This window comes from Eptatretus burgeri, chromosome 11 (assembly GCF_056783735.1).
Source record: "Eptatretus burgeri isolate ZD-2024b chromosome 11, Ebu_testis_v1, whole genome shotgun sequence".
NCBI classification, from domain to species: Eukaryota; Metazoa; Chordata; class Myxini; order Myxiniformes; family Myxinidae; genus Eptatretus; species Eptatretus burgeri.
Window position 1 is genome coordinate 85,505,190 of NC_140971.1, and position 24,043 is coordinate 85,529,232.

At 43.0% G+C, this 24,043-nt stretch overlaps 1 protein-coding gene across 1 annotated transcript in view; it reads right to left on the minus strand.

The window, feature by feature from the left end:
* The window catches only part of LOC147017522 (uncharacterized), a 236,010-nt gene that overhangs the window by 169,678 nt on the left and 42,289 nt on the right, over positions 1–24,043 (minus strand). The window contains exon 3 of the mRNA XM_085847979.1: positions 2,768–2,929. Within this exon, the coding sequence (XP_085704105.1) occupies positions 2,768–2,929 (162 nt within the window). The remainder of the gene's footprint in view (positions 1–2,767; positions 2,930–24,043) is intronic.

Here is a 24,043-nt window from a genome sequence, read left to right on the forward strand (position 1 = left end):
TCAAAGTAGCCACCTTTTGCAGATATAACAGCCGAACACACTCGTGGCATTCTTTCTCCAATGAAAATCAGTTATTGTTCGGAAAGTTCTTCCCAACACTGTTGCAAAAGTTCCCACAAATGTGTTGCACTTGTCAGTAGCTTTGCTTTCACCCTTCTGTCCAGTTCATCCCAAACCAGCTCGATGGGGTTTAAGTCTGGAGACTGTGCTGGCCATTCCATGATTTGAAGCCAACCATCTTGTTCTTTTCTTCGAAGGTAGTTCTGAAATTGCCTGGAGGTATGTTTTGGGTCGTTATCTTGCTGTGGGATGAGCTCCTGAACAACTAGGCATGGACCAGATGGTATTGCATGGCACTGCAAGATGCTGTGGTGGCCCTTTTGGTGCAGGGTGCCAATCACTCTGTGCAAGTCGCCAACTCTGGATCCAGCAAAAGAGCCACAGATCATCATGCTTCCTCCTCCATGTTTGACAGTTGATGTCACACACTGAGGAACCATCCTTTCGCCTACTCAACGGCGAACAAAAACCCTGAGTGATGAATCGAAGATTTCAAATTTTGATTCATCGGTCCATGAGTGAGACCTTCTTCCAGTTTTCAGTGGTCAACTGGTGGTGCTTCATGGCCCAGTCTTCATGGCTCTTTTTCTTATTTTGCCATCTTAGCAATGGCTTTCTTACTGCTACTCGACGTGTCAAACCTGCAGATCTAAGTCTTCTCTTCACAAATGAAACTGAGAATTCCTTACTTCAAACAGTGTTAAGCTGTGCTTGAAGCTGCTGTCCTGTGAGCCACCTATCACACAAGCTGTTGACTCGAAGAAACTCATCTTCAGATTGTGTTGTGGCTTTGGGTCTGCCAGACCCTCTTCCTGTCAGAGTTTCCTCCAGTTTCAAAGTGCCTTTTGATGGTGTGGGAAACTGGACTCATGACACCTTAGCTTACTTTGCAATTTCTCGAAAGAAAAGACCTCCACTTCTCAGGGTTATAATGGTTTGTCTGTCTTCCTTCATTAATTGTCTTTTTCTCGCCATTATGAAAGCAACATACTACTTCCTGCAGTGCAATATTGTCCAAGTAATGCTTCAGAGGGTGTAGCAATACAATCTGTTCCAGCACTGCTTTTACACAGACAGAAGGATTGTAACTAATTAACAAAAGTTGGTACACCTGCAGGAATTGTTTGCATCAAATTTCACAAAGGGTTAGGGTTGGGGTTTGCACAGTTTTTCAGTTTGCACAAAGGCTGAATTTACTTCCATTGCTGCAGAAAACCTGCAGTTGCTAATCCATTACTTGTTCCCTGAAAAGGGACTTTTTTAACAACTCTGGAATTTCCATTATTTTTCAGTTTTTGGGAACCTAAACTTTTTTTAACCTCTGGCAGTTTACCGGTGAGCTTTGTACCATTTCAGGTTATTCACTGGACATGAACTGCTTAAATTTCAGTGAAAACTGAAAAATGGGGGTGTTCGAAAACTTCCGACCAGTAGTGTTTTTCACACTGTTCACGGCCTTACTCAACGCCATCATACTGTTTTGCAGATTGAGCTTGATTAGTGATAGGCCAATTGTTGCGGGCACTCAGGGACGGACGGATGCCGGCAAGCCGAGACCTAGATCCTTTTATATTATCGATATATTATTCAGCTCTTCTGCAAACTTCAATGATAAGAGCATTGAAGAATCTGGAAACATCCCAGAATCTGACAACATCGAATAAAAATAGCACCGCAAAGCAGGCGTAACCCCTCAGCCCCTTGATGCAAACCAATTTCAACATAGTGGCCACATTGAAAATCGCAGCACGCCCATTTTCGAACGGAACCTTCCTCAACTCAACCCCAACACACCCAGCAAAAATGGATTTAATCAGACAAGGCGTTCTCCTCGAAATTGACGGAAACCAATTTCAAGATGGCTGCCGTGGCGGCTACAGTGAAAATCGCAGCATGCCCATTTTGGAAAGGAACCTTCCTCTACTCAACCCCATTATACCTCGCCAGAATAGAATCAATGTGTGAAGCCGTTCTCAAGTTATTGTTCGGAAACCAAATTCAAGATGGCTGCTCTAGCCGCCATATTGGATCTCGGATTGCGCTAAATATCGAAAGGAACCTTCCTCTAAACACCCCCATTATATCACACAAAAATGAAATCAATAAGTCAAGCTGTTCTCAAGTTATTGTCCGGAAACCAAATTCAAGATGGCTGCCCTAGGCGCCATATTTTATATTGGATTGTGCTGTATATCGAAGGGAACCTTCCTCTAATAACCCCCATTATACCTCCATGAAAATAAAATCAATCTGTCAAGCCGTTCTCAAGTTATTGCCCGGAAACCAAATTCAAGATGGCTGCCCTCGCCGCCATATTGGATATCGCATCGCACTGAATATCGAAAGGAACCTTCCTCTACCCACCCACAACACACACTGCAAAAATGGATTTAATCGGACAAGGCATTCTCCTCGAAATCGACGGAAACCAATTTCAAGATGGCTGCCATGGAGGCCACATTGAAAATCGCAGCGCGCCCATTTTCGAAAGGAACCTTCCTCTACTGAACCAAAACACACCCTGCAAAAATGGATATAATCGCACAAGGCGTTCTCCTCGAAATCGACAGAAACCAAAAGTTGACAGACGGACGGACGCCCGGACAACGCCTATGACGACAATACCCCTTTTTCAGCCCAATTTGGGCTGAGGGGTAAAAAGCACAGTCTTATCCACAAAGGCAGAGGGAGAGTCATTGTCACCAACCTGCTTGCCAGGGAGCAACTCTCCATTGTTTTTAAGACGCCGCAGTTGTTGGGGATTCTGGTAAAAATCCCTCAAGTTTTCATCATGGAGACTGTTGTACTCCGGTCTCCACAAATATATGTTGGGGTCTTCGAGGTTGAACGTTATCGAAGACTGGTACATCTGTGATTTGTGGAAGGAGAACACAGATTAAAAGTGAACAAGTCTTAAGAATAAAAATAATAATAAAACCACTCTGTAATGCGATGGACACAGGATAATTCTCAATCACGTGATATCAATGTACATTCAGTATAAAATGTAAATTGATTGATGGAACGACAACCAATTGAAGTCATATATTCTTGCAGACCCGGGGTATGACGAGGGTGGGGTTGGGGGATATCCCTGGTTTCTCCCTGGACTCACCCGGAATCGAGACCATCGCACACGAATAAGTTTGTTGGGCTGCAGGTCACTAAGCAACCGCGAATGCCAACAATTTAACGTTGACCCAGTGTCCTCCTCGTCTGAGTACAGTTTAACTGTGGTACACACAGTCTCCTTATCGGGGAATCACACCCATGATGAGTACTTGCGTTAAATTTACTCAGGTGCAGCAGAGCAGAGCTGCCAAGTTCGCACGGCTAATAAGCAGATACCTGGGGTATAACTTCCCGACAAGGCGAATGTGCGGGGACCATGCTGGACCAATGGAGGAAAAGACGAAAACGAGCTGACCACATTTATAACTAGAAGGGCACTCGGAAGAGTGCGTACCTCTGCCAAGCAATGCCTGATCTACGAGAACATATCGGGCCCATTACATTTTTTAAATATCATGCGATGCAGCGCGATATCGTTTTTGGCCCCATCACTCAATGGTGAAGAATCAATTTTGAAATTAAATAATTCTTGTATCTAGATGCGGATTCAGATCTTCACCATAATCAAAACTACTCGTCCTTGCCACACACCCAGCCTGTCCACCAAGTTTCATCCGAATCCGTCCACAACTTTTTGAAAGATTGTGCTATATAATAGTTTAGCCTGATCTCTCAATGGTTAAGAATCACTAAGAAACAAGATCTGGATCCAGAGTCAAATCTTCACCAAAATCGAAACAATTCTTTATCGTCTCACACCCAACCTGTCCACACAATTTCATCCAAATCCGTCCAAAACTTTGAGAGATATCCTGCACACAGACAAACAGACAAGCCGGTAGGCGGCGATGGGTCGCCGAGCATGGAAACTATATGGTATAGAGCAAAATGGATGTCATATTGCGGATAGGGAATCACCTTAACATTATGCATATCAAATCTCTCCAGTTCCATCCACTGATAACTACTCGGTATACATTTGAATGAAAAGTACCGAAAATGCGGTTTGAAATCGGAAATCCCCAAAGTTCGAGGGGGTGCTGTGGGTGAACAAAGATCTAAATTGAAAATCCGGCTCAATCGTTTGTGCGCAATGTATTCCAGACGATTAGTGTGAATTTTCATGACCATCCGACCATAACCCGAGGAGGAGTAGCATTTGGCGTGAAGGCACCTCCAGCTCTCGCATATTATAGATTTTTGCATCAATTGACCTTTGACCCCTGACCTAAGCAAAATCGGTCAAAATGTCCTGAGGCAAAGTTGTAGTACCATGAACCTGCAAAGTTTCATTCATATTGATGCACTCACCTGGTCGCTAGGGGGCCTTCAATTTTCGACAATTTTCACACATACCCTAATTGTAGGGGGCGCTGCGGGTAAAGTATTCCATATACTGCATCACAAAAAAACGGAATATGTTTGAGAGAGCATCAGCTGTAGATCATTTGTGCCACATTTCATAACCCTACGTGGGATCATGGCTTTTGGAATTGATTTCGCTTGAACGGTACCGATTTTGAAGGTTTTTCAGTTGTTGCTGGGGAACCAAAGCGTCCCAAGCAACCATCACAATTTCCAAAGCACTCGGTCATAAGATTTACCTATCACCCTAGATTGGTCAAAATCGGCCCACGTTTACTACCAATTATGCTGATGACAAATGAACAAACATCCACACAAACAGACAGACATAATTACTGACAATAAGGGTCACCTATTTCGGCGACCCAACAGAAAGGGGTGAACACATAACCTACTTCACCTTCGGTGATGGCAGTAAAGACGACAGTGCAGTTTTACCCCGAGAAACGTCTACAATCTTAACTTGTGTTACACAGGTTACAGCAACCATCACACACCAGAGGAAATTAGATTTATCCGAGAGAAAGGAGAGACAGTTGAGGTGTAGCGACCTCGTTGTACCTGGTACAGTTGATGGAGCTACGCGATCCAATCGCTTCGGAAGAGGGGGGGATGGATGTAAACTGAGGGGTGTTTATGGTGTGTGAGTGGAAGATGCAAATGCGGTGCAGCATGATGCAAGAGGAAGGTGCGATAGGTGCAAGTCGGGAATACGCTTTAAACAATTTGTGTCCGCAATGGACAAGACACAGATGGAGAAAAGATGCGTGAGAGAAAAGCTCAATGGGAACGTGTGAGAAATCTGTAAATTTGACGAATATTGGCTGCAGAATGCAGCCAAGCTGAGCACCAATGACCAGCTGAGCTTCAAAGCTGAGCGCTGCTAATCCAACTGGCTCTTGGGATGAAAGGGAGGACTTGTGTCGTGGAATTTGTTGGAGATAAAAAATCAAATATAAGGGGGTGACTCGACTATTTAGTAGAGCACTCTCCGGGTTACCACAATTGCTAATTGGTGTTCCTGGTATTTCCTGCTCTCCGCGCGACCGCATGTATTTATTGATAGATAATAAACAATTTTATCTCAAGTACATCGACGTCTTCATGCCTCAATGAAGGGTGATCAACGCCTCGACATATACACAAGTCTGGAGACGGCAATGGTGCATGAGCAATGCACACGGTTCGCCTTTTTTCATTTTTTGACCTTCGAGGGGACGCCACCGGCAAACTGGCGGGAATCGGGAAAAACGTAAATGATGAAAGTTGTAGTACTCGAAGAGGACGACTTGCATACCAACTTTCATTCGAAACAGTTGAAAACCTTCGGAGCTCGATGCCCAATTTATTGATTTTTTTTGACATTTTCTAAGTTCATGAGCTTGTGACCTTGACCTTGACCTTGGGACGAAAATGAAAAATCGAGCTCCGTGGGGCTATGCAGGTGCCATTGGGCTAACCAAATACCGAAAACCCCTGCCAGATTCGACAAATCCCCTCGGAGAAGATTTAACTTCAAATCGGCTACCCCCTAAAAACACGTTTTTTGGGCGTGGCTACGCCCATTCTCAGGAAAACACAACTAGATCATGATATAAACCTCCCACCCAAATTTTATCAGGATCGGATCAAAACCCACGGAGCTATGCTCGGTGACAGACAGACAGACAGACAGACACACACCTATAACGAATATAGTGGTCACCTACTGACTCGTGAACCAAAATATATATATATATATATATATATATATATATATATATATATATATATATATATATATACATATATACACACATACACACACACACACACACACACACACACACACACACACACACACACACACACACACACACACACACACACAGAAACACACACACAGAAACACACACACAGACACACATACATAGAAACAGACACATAAATATACATATGCATATTTATATAGTGTGTTCACTCAAATGAGTTGCACATTTGGATTACTTATATTTTGAGAAAAGAAATGTACAAGTCTGAAGACGATGGTTCACGATCGGTATTTGACGATGTAGAATGTTTCAGAAGTCAAGGATGAGACCATGTGATAATGTTTGACCAAGTTAGAAAAATGATCAACATGATGTGGAACGAGTGACAGGTTATTAGCTGCAAAAATGTCGAAAACCCGGTTTCGTTCAACAACTTTCAAAATTTGACCTTTGTATAACCTTTAAAGGTCACAAAACAATGTTGTGGACATTAAAATCAGGAAACAGGATACATGCTATAGCTTATTGGAGTTAGTTCGTCGAAGAAGGTCGAAAACCTGGTTCGATTCCCACAACTTTGAAAATTTGGCCTTTGTGAACTTTAAAGGTCAAAGGTCAAGGATTATGACCTTTGGTGCAAAACTTCCTCTGGAACATTCCAGGAATAATATAATGTCATATTGGCTATATGGCATTCGCACTCCTCAGATTATCCATACTTTGATGAAATCAGCGTTAAAAACAAATTTGAAGGGGGTGCCATGGGCAAGGTGTTCGAGATAGAGCAAAATGGTTTCAAGACTTTCGGTGGGGAATGACCTCAAGATTATGCATAAAAAATATTGTCATCCTAGCTCTCAAAGTTTGGGTGGTCGTATGATTTTTATGTGAAAATTCGCAATTTTCTATGTTTTTGACCTTGGGACGAAAATGAAAAAAAAAAAATAAAAAAAAAATAAAAAAAAATCGAGCTCCGTGGGGCTATGCAGGTGTCATTGAGCTAACCAAATACCGAAACCCCTGCAAGATTCGACAAACCCCCTCGGAGAAGATGTAACTTGAAATAGGCTACGCCATAAAAACAGTTTTTTGGGCGTGGCTCCGCCCATAATGGGCACACCACGCCCATTCTCAGGAAAACACAACTAGATCATGGTATAAACATCCCACCCAAATTTTACCAGGATCGGATCAAAACCCACGGAGCTATGCTCGGCACAGACAGACAGACAGACAGATAGACAGACACACCCTTAACGAATAAAGTGCTCACTTTCTGACTCGTGAACCAATTGGTCGTAGTTCATGAACTGGGCATCATTTGCGTTACAGGGTCAAACTATTCAATTTTTCAGTTTTCTCTGTGTTGATAGACATCACCAAGCTGCATGCACTTGTGTGAAAAAAATTTAGCAAAAACCACTAATTAACGGCGAATATGGTATTTTTCATTATGAACTTTAATGGATAATGCATTACAAGGAACACACATTTTCACGTTTATCTCAAATTCACCCTTTCTGAGTAAATTGGATGTGGATCAGTTATCCTTTGGCCGTTTTGGACAACTCAAGTGCTAAATTAATCCTGAGAATCTGCGAGATACATAACTATGTAAAGATATTTACTAGATCTCTTTTCGGAGTTTGTACATATTGGTCAGGGTTTGCTGAAAAATGAGTTGAATAATTAATTTTGCATCATGCAACAGCAAGTCCCAAGTGTTACTCACCTAAAAAATAACAAAATAGATTAGATAAGAGCTTATTGATTGAAATAAATTGAGTTTATTCCAAATTTGACTCACCACGTCCGCCGCCTCCGCCACATCCGCCGCCTCCGCCTGTTTACTCCACCGCTGTCTTGTATCACTTATTTGCCTGTTACACAAAAACTATTGCATATTTTTTATTTCTGTTTTTTCCACATTAAACTAGACAAAATTACCTTTCTTCTCATCCTAAGATATCTAGATATCTGTGGTTTTTCTGATCTGTAGTCAAAGTGGAAAGTGGATGTTTTGAAAAACATGCAACAACTCCGCCTTTTTCGGGTGACCAGTTCATGAACTACGACCAATTACATGTGACTATCCTTTGTTATTGCACGTGGCTATCCTTTGGTATTGCACGTGACTATCCTTTGGTATTGCTAGGCTCTCCATAAAGGCCGGTGGCCAGTGGTATAAGTACATCTGTTTAAAGCAGTACCACGGGCTATTTTCCACACATATTAACCAAAAAGAATCCCATTGTACTGTTTTTTTACGCAATTCACTGAAATACTACAAAGTAGTGTGTTGTATCACTTCACTCGATTATTGTAATATCAGGTTGTATGCTACTAATTATCCCGTTTCCTGTGCAGCAGGAGAAAAAGGATGTGTTCCATTAGCAAGCAGCTTGCTTGATTCAAAGCGCTCAATCATGCAGTTCAACGGAACACGCCTCGGGTTTTGCAATCGTGTGAATGTGGGTGTCCAAGGGGTAAGACTTTTAATATCAAATATTCAGCTTATTACGAGAATATAGAGAACACCAATTAATAATCGGGTGAGTCACAGTCGCTATAAATAGGTCTCATTAGGCCTGAGTGCTGCATGAGATGACAGATTTATTTATTTATTTAATAATCACTTCCGTGTTTCTGGTTTTTTTAACCATTTCAGCTTTTGTCATCAAATTTTCAACAAACCCTTGTTATTGAGAGTATTGAGAACACCAATCAATAAATTTTACGTGTTTCTAAAAAAATTTTCAGCTTTTTTCATCAACTGCAGTTTGAGTACAAAGCAGACGTGGAAGTATTGTTTACTATGAGTAAGCAGCCATGTTACCATTGTGCTCAGCTCATCCTACATGAAAAAATAAAACCAGAGTTGGTGTCAAAGCCACCCAATGCTCACCTGTTTTACATTTATCGTTTTTAAAAGACTAGTCTAATAATTAATATTTTTTATAAAGCATTGCAGTGAAGTCTGATCCAAATAATTTTAAAGCAATATATGTATATGTATATTGTAATCAGTAACAAGAGCGCAAGTGAGCACAACATACGCCCGAACAAGAAGGTATATACAGAATTGTGATACTACATGGAAAACAGCATCCTGGTTGCCATGGCAACCACTTTAGATGACGAACAGATGTCAAGACACACTATCTCCACAGTCTGTACCTATGTACCAAATATGAAACGTGAAAGTTGAAAACTTTGGGAGTTAGAGTGCGGACAGGGACGGATGGAAAACAGCATCCTGGTTGCCATGGCAACCACTTTAGATGACGAATGTATGTCACGACACACCGTCTCCAGTCTGTACCTATTTACCAAATATGAAGTGTGAAAGTTGAAAACTTTGGGAGTTAGAGTGCGGACAGGAACGGACGGACGGATGACACCTAATACGCCCCGATATATATATATATATATATATATATATATATATATATATATATATATATATATATATATATATATATATATATATATATATATATATATATATATATATCGGGCGTATAAAAAATAGTGAAGTAGATAAAAACATTAGGAAAAATTAAGTTGCACCAAAAATTTTAACATTTTCATGCTCACACTGATGCTCACGCTCACGCCGGGAGTATCGCTTTCGCTCTCTGTTGTTCGAACAGGCCAGCTAATGAAGCACGCGAGACAAATGAGTTTTGCGGAAGGTTTTTCCCAAGGGAAAAAGCTTGCAACTGTGACCGCAAATGAAAATGAACACATGGTGACAACAACAGCTCCTGAACCCAAAGGTATGTTGGCTACTTACATTGGCCTTAAGGCCCGGTCACACCTTGACATTTTAGCCAACGTATGCCGATTTTTGAATTTTTTTTTCTAAAACGCTGGCACACGTTGAATACGTTATGGGTAAGTTTTGATAACATTGAGAGCACGCTGAAAAACACTGCCATACGTCGTTGTACGTTGGCTTTAAACGTTGTACTTTTTGGTTGTCCTCAAATTTTTTCATGCTTGAAATTTCACGACGTATGCCGGCGTATGACTCACACGTTCCGCTACGCTGGCCACAAGTTGTATGCACGGTCTGCGATCGTTGACAGACGTCAACACATGCTACTTGTAAGTTAATCATAAGTTGAGACACGCTGAGGTAATGTTTAGCGTACCCGAAACTTATTTCTAACCTATGATTAACGTGTTGTTGGCACGTTACGCGATCGTTGCCACACATCGATAGACGTTACTTTTAAGTTACTCATAGGCTGAAAGACGTCGGTATAATGGATCGTCCTTGCGTCAGCGTCAGCGGCCACGGCCAGGACACTTATTTGCAGCATTCTTCAAACTTTTCTTCGGCATGACGAGGATGTTCACACTTCGATGTCTAGCTTGGCTATGATTCCAATTGTCCATCGGCAGCGTCTATTTAAAATAGTCGAGTTTGAGCGTTTTAACACGTTCAGAAGAAACGCTTCAAATTTCAAAACCCCAGCGTCAAAAATCAAAGGCGAGTGACAGCAATTTAAATCGTTCATTGTAAACAATGAAACTAGCTGAGTGGTACCGTTTAAAAGTCGTTGAGTGTAAAAAAAATCCAATTGTTGAGCGCAAGCGTCTACTTTCAATAGTGGAGATGCAGCCATTTAAATCGTTGAGTTTATCATTTAAATCGTTAAACGCAAGGACGATCCATCATAACCCACACCCTCCCCCTCACACTCAACTACTACTGCCAACATGAACAAACTACTACTAATACTAATACTGTTACTGCTGACATGGACATAGACTCAAAAAGGACTCGAAAACACTGTTGGGTTCCCCTTTTATGAGCAGCATTTTTATATACCAATTCCCAAAACCGCTGGGAACACGTCTTTATATGGCAGTTGTAAGCTAGAAACACGTTAATTTTTTTTTTTTTTGTCGACCGGAAGACGTCATTGGAATACGTCTACATACGTCGATGTGTGTTGGGACTACGTAAAGAATTGGTTCAAAGCACGTCAAACATAAGTTAGAAATAAGTTTCGCGTAAAAAAGACATTACCGCGACATGTTTCGACTTATGAGTAGCTTATAAGTAGCCTTTGTGGACGTGTGTAAGCGTCCACATATCGTGTGTAAAACTTATCCCCATCGCATGCGGAACGTGTGTCATACGCCGAGTACGTCGTAAAATTTTGAACATGTTTAAAATTTCTTGACGTACTCTACTTACTACGACGTATGATAGCGTACTTTAGCGTTGTACTCACGTATACCAAATTTACTCATGCCGTATTTGACGTGCCCCAACGTTTTAGACACATTTTTCTTAGGTCGGCATACGCTGGCAAGATCGCCAAGGTGTGACCGCGATGTTGACACTTCCATTTCTACGGCAGTTATGATTCGAATCGTTGTGCGTCAGCCTTTAATAGGCTACGTCACGACATCGTCGGCGATGCGTGCAACGCGCTATGCCTAAGTTAGACTATCGTTGGGCATCGGTTGTGTAGGCCGACAACAGGTTCAGCATTTGTTGGTATAAGTTATCTATAACACAACGAAACGTTCTGTGTCCGTTACCAATGCGTTATACATAAGACCAAGTCGCTATGAATACGTCCGAATCTTTAAAAAAAACATCAAAAGTTCAACGTAAGCCAGCGTTTTAGATACATTTTAATACGTTGCCATCGCTGGCTAAAACGTCAAGGTGTGACCGGGCCTTTAAATATACAATCAATTCCCAACGGAGCAGGTGTTTCCAGTTATTTTAAAGAAAAGACTAAATTGAAACCTTTTCTTGAAAATAGATAATGATACTCTTCTTCTTCTTCTTCTTCGGGCTGCTCCCGTTAGGGATCGCCACAGCGGATCATCCGTTATGATCCGCATAATGATTTGGCACAGGTTTTACGCCGGATGCCCTTCCTGACGCAACCCTGGTCGCCTCTTACGACACAGGGATCTGGTACACCTATTCTAACCGGGGTATACACCGGCCCAGTACACTGGCACTCACTTCGCCGACCTCGGAAGGATGACAGGCTGGGTCAACCTCCTGGTGTATTAATTCAGTGGCCCAACGGGGCTTGAACTCAGGACCTTTTGGATCCCAAGCCGCTGCAATAACCAATACGCCAACACCAGGCTTAAAAATAGATAATGATACTGAAAGAGTATAATTTGGTGTGTGTGTGTGTGTGTGGTGTGTGTCTGACTTGTATGTACTCCTAAACCGTTGGACAGTCCGAGTTGAAATTTTGTGGTTAAACTTGGAGTGTGCCTGGGTGGGTTTTATGCATTCAAATTTTTTTTAAATCATCATTGTGGAGGTTCAGGAGTGGTGGGGACCCACATTCTTTGTGTCATGTGCACGTATTGTGGGAGAGTGTTGACAACACCCATCAGTTCACAGCAATATTTAAAAATAGCACCGCAAAGCGGGCATAACCCCTCAGCCCCTTGACGCAAACCATTTTCAAGATGGTGGCCATATTAAAAATCACAGCACGCCCATTTTCGAACGGAACCTTCCTCTACTCAACCCCAACACACCCAGCAAAAATGGATTTAATCGGACAAGGCGTTCTCCTCAAAATTGACAGAAACCAATATCAAGATGGCTGCCATGGCAGCCACAGTGAAAATCGCAGCATGCCCATTTTGGAAAGGAACCTTCCTCTACTCAACCCCATTATACCTCGCCAGAAGAAAATCAATGTGTGAAGCCGTTCAAGTTATTGTCCGGAAACCAAATTTAAGATGGCTGCTCTAGCCGCCATATTGGATATCGGATTGCGCTGAATATCAAAAGGAACCTTCCTCTAAACACCCCCATTATACCCCATGAAAATAAAATCAATCTGTCAAGCCGTTCTCAAGTTATTGTCCGGAAACCAAATTCAAGATGGCCGCCCGAGCCGCCATATTGGATATCGCATCACACTGAATATTGAAAGGAACCTTCCTCAACCCAGCCCCAACACACCCTGCAAAAACGGATTTAATCGGACAAGGCGTTCTCGAAATCGACGGAAACCGATTTCAAGATGGCTGCCATGGAGGCCACATTGAAAATCGCAGCACGGCAATTTTCGAAAGGAAGCCTCCTCTACTCAACCCCAACAAAGCCTGCAAAAATGGATTTAATCGGACAAGGCGTTCTCCTCGAAATCGACGGAAACCAATTTCAAGATGGCTGCCATGGAGGCCACATTGAAAATCGCAGCGCACCCATTTTTGAAAGGAGCCTTCCTCTACTCAACCCCAACACACCCTGCTAAAATGGATTTAATCGGACAAGGCGTTCTCCTCGAAATCGACGGAAACCAATTTCAAGATGGCTGCCATGGAGGCCAGATTGAAAATCGCAGCGCCCCATTTTCAAAAGGATCCTTCCTCTACTCAACCCCAAAATACCCTGCAAAAATGGATTTCATCGGACAAGGCGTTTTCCTCGAAATTGATGGAAACCAAAAGTTGACAGACGGACGGACGCCCGGACGCCCAACGCCCAACGCCTGTGACGACAATACCCCTTAGCCAATTCTGGCTGAGGGGTAAAAATAGCACCGCAAAGCGGGCGAAACCCCTCAGCCCCTTGACGCAAACCAATTTCAAGATGGTGGCCATGTTGAAAATCACAGCACACCCATTTTCGAAAGGAACCTTTCTCCACTCAACCCCAACACATCAAGCAAAAATGGATTTAATCAGACAAGGCGTTCTCCTCGAAATTTACGGAACCAATTTCAAGATGGCTGCCGTGCCGGCCACAGTGAAAATCTCAGCATGCCCATTTTGGAAAAGAACCTTCCTCTACCCAACCCCATTACACCTCACCAGAATAAAATCAATGTGTGATGCCATTCTCAAGTTATTATCCAGAAACCAAATTCAAGATGGCTGCTCTAGCCGCCGTATTGGATATCGGATTGCGCTGAATATCGAAAGGAACCTTCCTCTAAACACCCCCATTATATCACACAAAAATGAAATCAATAAGTCAAGCTGTTCTCAAGTTATTGTCCCGAAAAAAATTCAAGATGGCTGCCTAAGCCGCCATATTGATATCGGATTGTGCTTTATATCGAAAGGAACCTTCCTCTAACCACCCCCATTATACCCCCATGAAAATAAAATCAATCTGTCAAGCTGTTCTCAAGTTATTGTCCGGAAACCAAATTCAAGATGGCTGCCCTAGCCGCCATATTGGATATCGCATCGCACTGATTATCGAAAGGAACCTTCCTCTACCCAGCCCCAACACACACTGCAAAAATGGATTTAATCGGACAAGGCGTTCTCCTCGAAATTGACGGAAACCAATTTCAAGATGGCTGCCATGGAGGCCACATTGAAAATCACAGCGCGCCCATTTTCAAAACGAACCTTTCTCTACTCAACCGCAACACACCCTGCAAAAATGGATTTAATCGCACATGGCGTTCTCCTCGAAATCGACGGAAATCAAAAGTTGACAGACGGACGGACAACGCCTCTGACGACAATACCCTCTTTTCAGCCCAATTCGGGCTGAGGGGTAAAAAGCATCTCTGCATGAAAACCACATCGAATCAAAAAGAACTTGGCTAATTTACACACATTCTCCAGAGGTGTGTATTGGAAATCAAGGTGTGTATGGGAATGTACCAAGTTGGGATAGTCACCTCCAACTTAAAGATCCCCATCCCCCCTACCCCGCCTGCTGGATGTTTCTTCATCTATCTATAATTCCAGGTGTGTGTGTGTGTGTGTGTGTGTGTGTGTGTGTGTGTGTGTGTGTGTGTGTGTGTGTGTGTGTGTGTGTGTGTGTGTGTGTGTGTGTGTGTGTGTGTGTGTGTGTGTGTGTGTGTGTGTGACCACTGTTTCTCGACAACCACTGGTCCGATCTAATTGAAATTGCCAGGTATATTGCTGGGGACCTGAGGATGTGCCTTTTCAAGGTTTGATATTAATCGGACAAGTGCTTCCCAAGTTATGGCCATTTATTTACCAACCAATGACAGGACACGTTGCTGCGTAGGCGTGGCCGATAGGGGAAGACAACCTCAACCGTGGTCCCCATTACGGGTTACAACGTACGGACTTCCGGATAATGATGACTTCGTGTATTCTAATAATTTCTCGATTACTTATGCGCATTTATAGATAAACACAATGCCCCAAGTTATGATCGTTTTCATATTCGCCGGTGTATAAATTTCGGTAACATCAGAGTTAGCTTGTATGCTCCAAAGCAGGAAGTAAAAAAAAATTTAAAGCAAGTTTTTTTTCCCCTCTTCTCTTTGTGTTTTTCCTTGCGAAAAGGCAAAATACGTTGGCGCTAATTGAATAATTGGCCATTAAAACTAAATTGCGAATAATCGTAACTGCGATATGCAAACTTCCGGACAGTGAGGACTTAACTTCCAGACTTCCGGATGGTGACGAGTACTGTATTCTTTCTCGATTTATCGACTTACTGTATTCTTTCTTTCTCGATTTCTGTACTTTCTCGATTTTCTTAAACACAATGCCCCATAGTGGGGCAACTTAGCTAAATATAGCATAACAATTGCGCATTTTGTGAGGAAAGCACCAAATTTGGCACACTAGTAGCCCATCATATTATGAACAGATTTGGATATTGGGCAATCACAAATGGCATACCAGACGATGTCATGCACACCATCGAGAGGTTCGTCATATCGCTATATGACAGAACCAGCACGTGCAACGACATTGACAAGGCCCGGAAGAAACTCTTCGCGAAGAAGAACAACGTGCAGCTGATCCTGCCAACCAAGGCAGCTCTGGAGGAGCATGTGAAGAGGGCGGCCTACCAAGGAGGACATGTGTGGGGTCAAATACTGCTACCAACGCCAGAGCTGCCTCCTCCATCCAGCTGGGGCTGGGTCAAGAATGATGAGGGGGTGTACGAGCCACACTGGACGAAGCTACCCAAAGCAGCCCACACCTGGTATGAGCTAGTATCGTGCAAGTGCAAGAAGAGCTGTCTGAAGCGTTGCAAGTGCAAAAAAGCCGCACTTGAATACACAGCTTTGTGTGTGTGTGAGGGAGAGTGCTCACAAAATTGAGAGAATATTAACAGAGCAGACTGTGTCACCGATTCAGAACATTTATATCAGACATCTCTCGATCAATTTCTATGAGTGAGATGTCGGTATTCATATGAATGAGACGCAGCCCATTATTTCGTTTGCAACCATGCTCAACAACCACTGACTTTACATAAGCAATGTTGGTATTCATATCAATCAAACGCAGCCCTTGATTCGTTTGCCACCATTCTCAACAACCAATTTCTATGAGTGAGATAGTCGTCCGGTACAACAAATAATTAGCAGCCATCTTGCAAAATGGCAGCTATCTTTAAACTTGAGGTGGCTACAGGTTATGTTTTTCTTAATTCAGCTTTTAATAAACGTTCAAACCAATGTTCGAGTGAAATTATAGTAACTGCTAGTGGCCATTTTGGAAAATGACTGCCACAGCCATCAGCGGCTGAATTTGAGATGGCCCAATATCCAAATTTGTTCAAAATATGTTAGGCTACTCGTGTGCCAAAGTTGGTGCTTTCCTCACAGAATGCACAATTGTTATGCTGAGTTGCCCCAGTACCAATCCAGTTAGTGACGAGTACTGTATTCTTTCTTTCTCGATTTCTGTACTTTCTCGATTTTCTAAAACACAATGCCCCAATCCAGTCATCTTTTACGACAGCGAAGGAACGGCCTGTGTATTTGTTTGAAAGTTTTATTTATTTTTTTTGCACATACGGCCATGTACGTACGGCCACGCACGTACGGGCATGCGAGAGCGAAGGAACGGCCTGTGTGGTTGTTGTTTCTGGCACGCGGTTTGAAAAATTATTTTTTTTGGCATGTACGGCCACGCACGTATGGGCACGTAAGAGCGAAGGAACGGCCTGTGTGGTTGTTGTTTCTGGCACGTGGTTTGAAAGTTTTTTGTTTCGTTTTGTTTGCACGAACGGCCATGCATGTATGGGCACGCACTAGTCCATCTATAATTCCAGCAGTGTGTGTGCGTGCGTGCATGCGTGTCCCCACTGTTTCTCGACAACCACTGGTCCGATCAAATTGAAACTTGGTAGGTATATTGCTGGGGACCTGTGGATATGCCTTTTCAAGGTTTCATATTAATCAGACAAGTACTTCCCAAGTTATGGCCATTTATTTACCAACCAATGAGAGGACACGTTGCTGCGTAGGCGTGGCTGCGTAGGCCGGTGCGCGGCCGGCCGACGATGACATCACGTGCCGTGCCGATTACGATGGCGATCGGTGCCCTAGTTACCGTGGCGTAGGAGTGGCAATGGTCAATGGCAGTGAATGCCATGGCAAGCAAAGACAGGGAGGTAAACTTGATTTTAATTAACTCTGTGTGTGTAAGTATCACAGCAGTTGTTACTTCAATGCAAGCGATAATTCGTGGAATGCATGTGAGCATTCCATACGGGCATGCACCACTTCCGAATAGTGATGGCAATGTCTTCAAATAATTTCTCAATTGCTTATAAGCATTTATAGATCAACATAATGCCCCAATCCAGTCGTTGTTTACGAGAGCGAAGGAATGGCCTGTGTGGTTGTTTCTGGCTCGCGGATTGAAAGTTTTTTGGGGGTTTGCACGTACAGCCACGCACGTATGGGCACGCACATACGACCACGCACGTAGGGCACCTGAGAGCGAAGGAACAGCCTGTGTAAAAAAAAATATATATATATATTTTTTTTTTTTTCCACGTACGGCCACGTTCTAATAGTATAAATTTAGATTAAACTTGTACTTCATGATTAAATGGTCAATTTGATGAAAACATGTCGTAGTTCTACAACAGAAGGACTTAGATAAAAAGCAAAACGTTAAAAAATTTAATACTGAAATATTTCCCAATTTACACCCAGAAATAGCAAAGCTTATATAAAACATGCATTTTCATACCGAAAATTGCTGAAAATGCATGAGGGAGAATTAGATACATTCAGCGGATGACGGGCCGTGAGGGGGGGGGGGCGCTTCCCACCGGCCTTCAAAGTTTTCATTCGCCTACTTTTTATTCTGCATTCAGAAATCCCCAAAGTTCGAGGGGGTGCTGTGGGTGAACAAAGATCTAAATTGAAAATCCGGCTCAATCGTTTGTGCGCAATGTATTCCAGACGATTAGTGTGAATTTTCATGACCATCCGACCATAACCCGAGGAGGAGTAGCATTTGGCGTGAAGGCACCTCCAGCTCTCGCATATTATAGATTTTTGCATCAATTGACCTTTGACCCCTGACCTAAGCAAAATCGGTCAATATGTCCTGAGGCAAAGTTGTAGTACCATGAACCTGCAAAGTTTCATTCATATTGATGCACTCACCTGGTCGCTAGGGGGCCTTCAATTTTCGACAATTTTCACACATACCCTAATTGTAGGGGGCGCTGCGGGTAAAGTATTCCATATACTGCATCACAAAAAAACGGAATATATTTGAGAGAGCATCAGCTGCAGATCATTTGTGCCACATTTCATAACCCTACGTGGGATCATGGCTTTTGGAATTGATTTCGCTTGAACGGTACCGATTTTGAAGGTTTTTCAGTTGTTGCTAGGGAACCAAAGCGTCCCAAGCAACCATCACAATTTCCAAAGCACTAGGTCATAAGATTTACCAATCACCCGAGTTTGGTCAAAGTATCCCCCAAACTTTGGGGAACAGACGAGTGACAGCAATTTAAATCGTTCATTGTAAACAATGAAACTAGCTGAGTGGTACCGTTTAAAAGTCGTTGAGTGTAAAAAAAATCCAATTGTTGAGCGCAAACGTCTACTTTCAATAGTGGAGATGCAGCCATTTAAATGGTTGAGTTTATCATTTAAATCGTTAAATCGTTAAACGCAAGGACGATCCATCATAACCCACACCCTCCCCCTCACACTCACCTACTACTGCCAACATGAACAAACTACTACTAATACTAATACTAATACTAATACTGATACTGTTACTGCTGACATGGACATCGACTCAAAAAGGACTCGAAAACACTGTTGGGTTCCCCTTTTATGAGCAGCATTTTTATATACCAATTCCCAAAACCGCTGGGAACACGTCTTTATATGGCAGTTGTAAGCTAGAAACACGTTAATTTTTTTTTTTGTCGACCGGAAGACGTCATTGGAATACGTCTACATACGTCGATGTGTGTTGGGACTACGTAAAGAATTGGTTCAAAGCACGTCAAACATAAGTTAGAAATAAGTTTCGCGTAAAAAAGACATTACCGCGACGTGTTTCGACTTATGAGTAGCTTATAAGTAGCCTTTGTGGACGTGTGTAAGCGTCCACATATCGTGTGTAAAACTTATCCCCATCGCATGTGGAACGTGTGTCATATGCAGAGTACGTCGTAAAATTTTGAACATGTTTAAAATTTCTTGACGTACTCTACTTACTACGACGTATGATAGCGTACTTTAGCGTTGTACTCACGTATACCAAACTTACTCATACCGTATTTGACGTGCCCCAACGTTTTAGACACATTTTTCTTAGGTCGGCATATGCTGGCAAGATCGCCAAGGTGTGACCGCGATGTTGACACTTCCATTTCTACGGCAGTTATGATTCGAATCGTTGTGAGTCAGCCTTTTAATAGGCCACGTCACGACATCGTCGGCGATGCGTGCAACGCGCTATGCCTAAGTTAGACTATCGTTGGGCATCGGTTGTGTAGGCCGACAACAGGTTCAGCATTTGTTGGTATAAGTTATCTATAACACAACGAAACGTTCTGTGTCCCTTACCAATGCGTTATACATAAGACCAAGTCGCTATGAATACATCCGAATCTTTAAAAAAAAACATCAAAAGTTCAACGTAAGCCAGCGTTTTAGATACATTTTAATACGTTGCCATCGCTGGCTAAAACGTCAAGGTGTGACCGGGCCTTTAAATATACAATCAATTCCCAACGGAGCAGGTGTTTCCAGTTATTTTAAAGAAAAGACTAAATTGAAACCTTTTCTTGAAAATAGATAATGATACTCTTCTTCTTCTTCGGGCTGCTCCCGTTAGGGATCGCCACAGCGGATCATCCGTTATGATCCGCATAATGATTTGGCACAGGTTTTACGCCGGATGCCCTTCCTGACGCAACCCTGGTCGCCTCTTACGACACAGGGATCTGGTACACCTATTCTAACCGGGGTATACACCGGCCCAGTATACTGGCACTCACTTCGCCGACCTCGGAAGGATGACAGGCTGAGTCAACCTCCTGGTGTATTAATTCAGTGGCCCAACGGGGCTTGAACTCAGGACCTTTTGGATCCCAAGCCGCTGCAATAACCAATACGCCAACACCAGGCTTAAAAATAGATAATGATACTGAAAGAGTATAATTTGGTGTGTGTGTGTGTGTGTGTGTGGTGTGTGTGTCTGACTTGTATGTACTCCTAAACCGTTGGACAGTCAGAGTTGAAATTTTGTGGTTAAACTTGGAGTGTGCCTGGGTGGGTTTTATGCATTCAAAATTTTTTTAAATCATCATTGTGGAGGTTCAGGAGTGGTGGGGACCCACATTCTTTGTGTCATGTGTACGTATTGTGGGAGAGTGTTGACAACACCCATCAGTTCACAGCAATATTTAAAAATAGCACCGCAAAGCGGGCATAACCCCTCAGCCCCTTGACGCAAACCATTTTCAAGATGGTGGCCATATTAAAAATCGCAGCACGCCCATTTTCGAACGGAACCTTCCTCTACTCAACCCCAACACACCCAGCAAAAATGGATTTAATCGGACAAGGCGTTCTCCTCAAAATTGACAGAAACCAATATCAAGATGGCTGCCATGGCAGCAACAGTGAAAATCGCAGCATGCCCATTTTGGAAAGGAACCTTCCTCTACTCAACCCCATTATACCTCGCCAGAAGAAAATCAATGTGTGAAGCCGTTCAAGTTATTGTCCGGAAACCAAATTTAAGATGGCTGCTCTAGCCGCCATATTGGATATCGGATTGCGCTGAATATCAAAAGGAACCTTCCTCTAAACAGCCCCATTATACCCCATGAAAATAAAATCAATCTGTCAAGCCGTTCTCAAGTTATTGTCCGGAAACCAAATTCAAGATGGCCGCCCGAGCCGCCATATTGGATATCGCATCACACTGAATATTGAAAGGAATCTTCCTCAACCCAGCCCCAACACACCCTGCAAAAACCGATTTAATCGGACAAGGCGTTCTCGAAATCGACGGAAACCGATTTCAAGATGGCTGCCATGGAGGCCACATTGAAAATCGCAGCACGGCAATTTTCGAAAGGAACCCTCCTCTACTCAACCCCAACAAAGCCTGCAAAAATGGATTTAATCGGACAAGGCGTTCTCCTCGAAATCGACGGAAACCAAATTCAAGATGGCTGCTCTAGCCGCCATATTGGATATCGGATTGCGCTAAATATCGAAAGGAACCTTCCTCTAAACACCCCCATTATATCACACAAAAATGAAATCAATAAGTCAAGTCGTTCTCAAGTTATTGTCCGGAAACCAAATTCAAGATGGCTGCCCTAGGCGCCATATTTTATATTGGATTGTGCTGTATATCGAAGGGAACCTTCCTCTAAACACCCCCATTATATCACACAAAAATGAAATCAATCTGTCAAGCCGTTCTCAAGTTATTGCCCGGAAACCAAATTCAAGATGGCTGCCCTCGCCGCCATATTGGATATCGCATCGCACTGAATATCGAAAGGAACCTTCCTCTACCCACCCAAAACACACACTGCAAAAATGGATTTAATCGGACAAGGCATTCTCCTCGAAATCGACGGAAACCAATTTCAAGATGGCTGCCATGGAGGCCACATTGAAAATCGCAGGGCACCCATTTTTGAAAGGAGCCTTCCTCTACTCAACCCCAAAATACCCTGCAAAAATGGATTTCATCGGACAAGGCGTTCTCCTCGAAATTGATGGAAACCAAAAGTTGACAGACGGACGGACGCCCGGACGCCCAACGCCTGTGACGACAATACCCCTTAGCCAATTCTGGCTGAGGGGTAAAAATAGCACCGCAAAGCGGGCGAAACCCCTCAGCCCCTTGACGCAAACCAATTTCAAGATGGTGGCCATGTTGAAAATCACAGCACACCCATTTTCGAAAGGAACCTTTCTCCACTCAACCCCAACACACCAAGCAAAAATGGATTTAATCAGACAAGGCGTTCTCCTCGAAATTTACGGAAACCAATTTCAAGATGGCTGCCGTGCCGGCCACAGTGAAAATCTCAGCATGCCCATTTTGGAAAAGAACCTTCCTCTACCCAACCCCATTACACCTCACCAGAATAAAATCAATGTGTGACGCCATTCTCAAGTTATTATCCGGAAACCAAATTCAAGATGGCTGCTCTAGCCGCCATATTGGATATCGGATTGCACTGAATATCGAAAGGAACCTTCCTCTAAACACCCCCATTATATCACACAAAAATGAAATCAATAAGTCAAGCTGTTCTCAAGTTATTGTCCCGAAAAAAATTCAAGATGGCTGCCTAAGCCGCCATATTGGATATCGGATTGTGCTTTATATCGAAAGGAACCTTCCTCTAACCACCCCCATTATACCCCCATGAAAATAAAATCAATCTGTCAAGCTGTTCTCAAGTTATTGTCCAGAAACCAAATTCAAGATGGCTGCCCTAGCCGCCATATTGGATATCGCATTGCACTGATTATCGAAAGGAACCTTCCTCTACCCAGCCCCAACACACACTACAAAAATGGATTTAATCGGACAAGGCGTTCTCCTCGAAATTGACGGAAACCAATTTCAAGATGGCTGCCATGGAGGCCACATTGAAAATCACAGCGCGCCCATTTTCAAAACGAACCTTTCTCTACTCAACCGCAACACACCCTGCAAAAATGGATTTAATCGCACATGGCGTTCTCCTCGAAATCGACGGAAATCAAAAGTTGACAGACGGACGGACAACGCCTCTGACGACAATACCCTCTTTTCAGCCCAATTCGGGCTGAGGGGTAAAAAGCATCTCTGCATGAAAACCACATCGAATCAAAAAGAACTTGGCTAATTTACACACATTCTCCAGAGGTGTGTATTGGAAATCAAGGTGTGTATGGGAATGTACCAAGTTGGGATAGTCACCTCCAACTTAAAGATCCCCATCCCCCCTACCCCGCCTGCCGGATGTTTCTTCATCTATCTATAATTCCAGGTGTGTGTGTGTGTGTGTGTGTGTGTGTGTGTGTGTGTGTGTGTGTGTGTGTGTGTGTGTGTGTGTGTGTGTGTGTGTGTGTGACCACTGTTTCTCGACAACCACTGGTCCGATCTAATTGAAATTGCCAGGTATATTGCTGGGGACCTGAGGATGTGCCTTTTCAAGGTTTGATATTAATCGGACAAGTGCTTCCCAAGTTATGGCCATTTATTTACCAACCAATGACAGGACACGTTGCTGCGTAGGCGTGGCCGATAGGGGAAGACAACCTCAACCGTGGTCCCCATTACGGGTTACAACGTACGGACTTCCGGATAATGATGACTTCGTGTATTCTAATAATTTCTCGATTACTTATGCGCATTTATAGATAAACACAATGCCCCAAGTTATGATCGTTTTCATATTCGCCGGTGTATAAATTTCGGTAACATCAGAGTTAGCTTGTATGCTCCAAAGCAGGAAGTAAAAAAAAATTTAAAGCAAGTTTTTTTTCCCCTCTTCTCTTTGTGTTTTTCCTTGCGAAAAGGCAAAATACGTTGGCGCT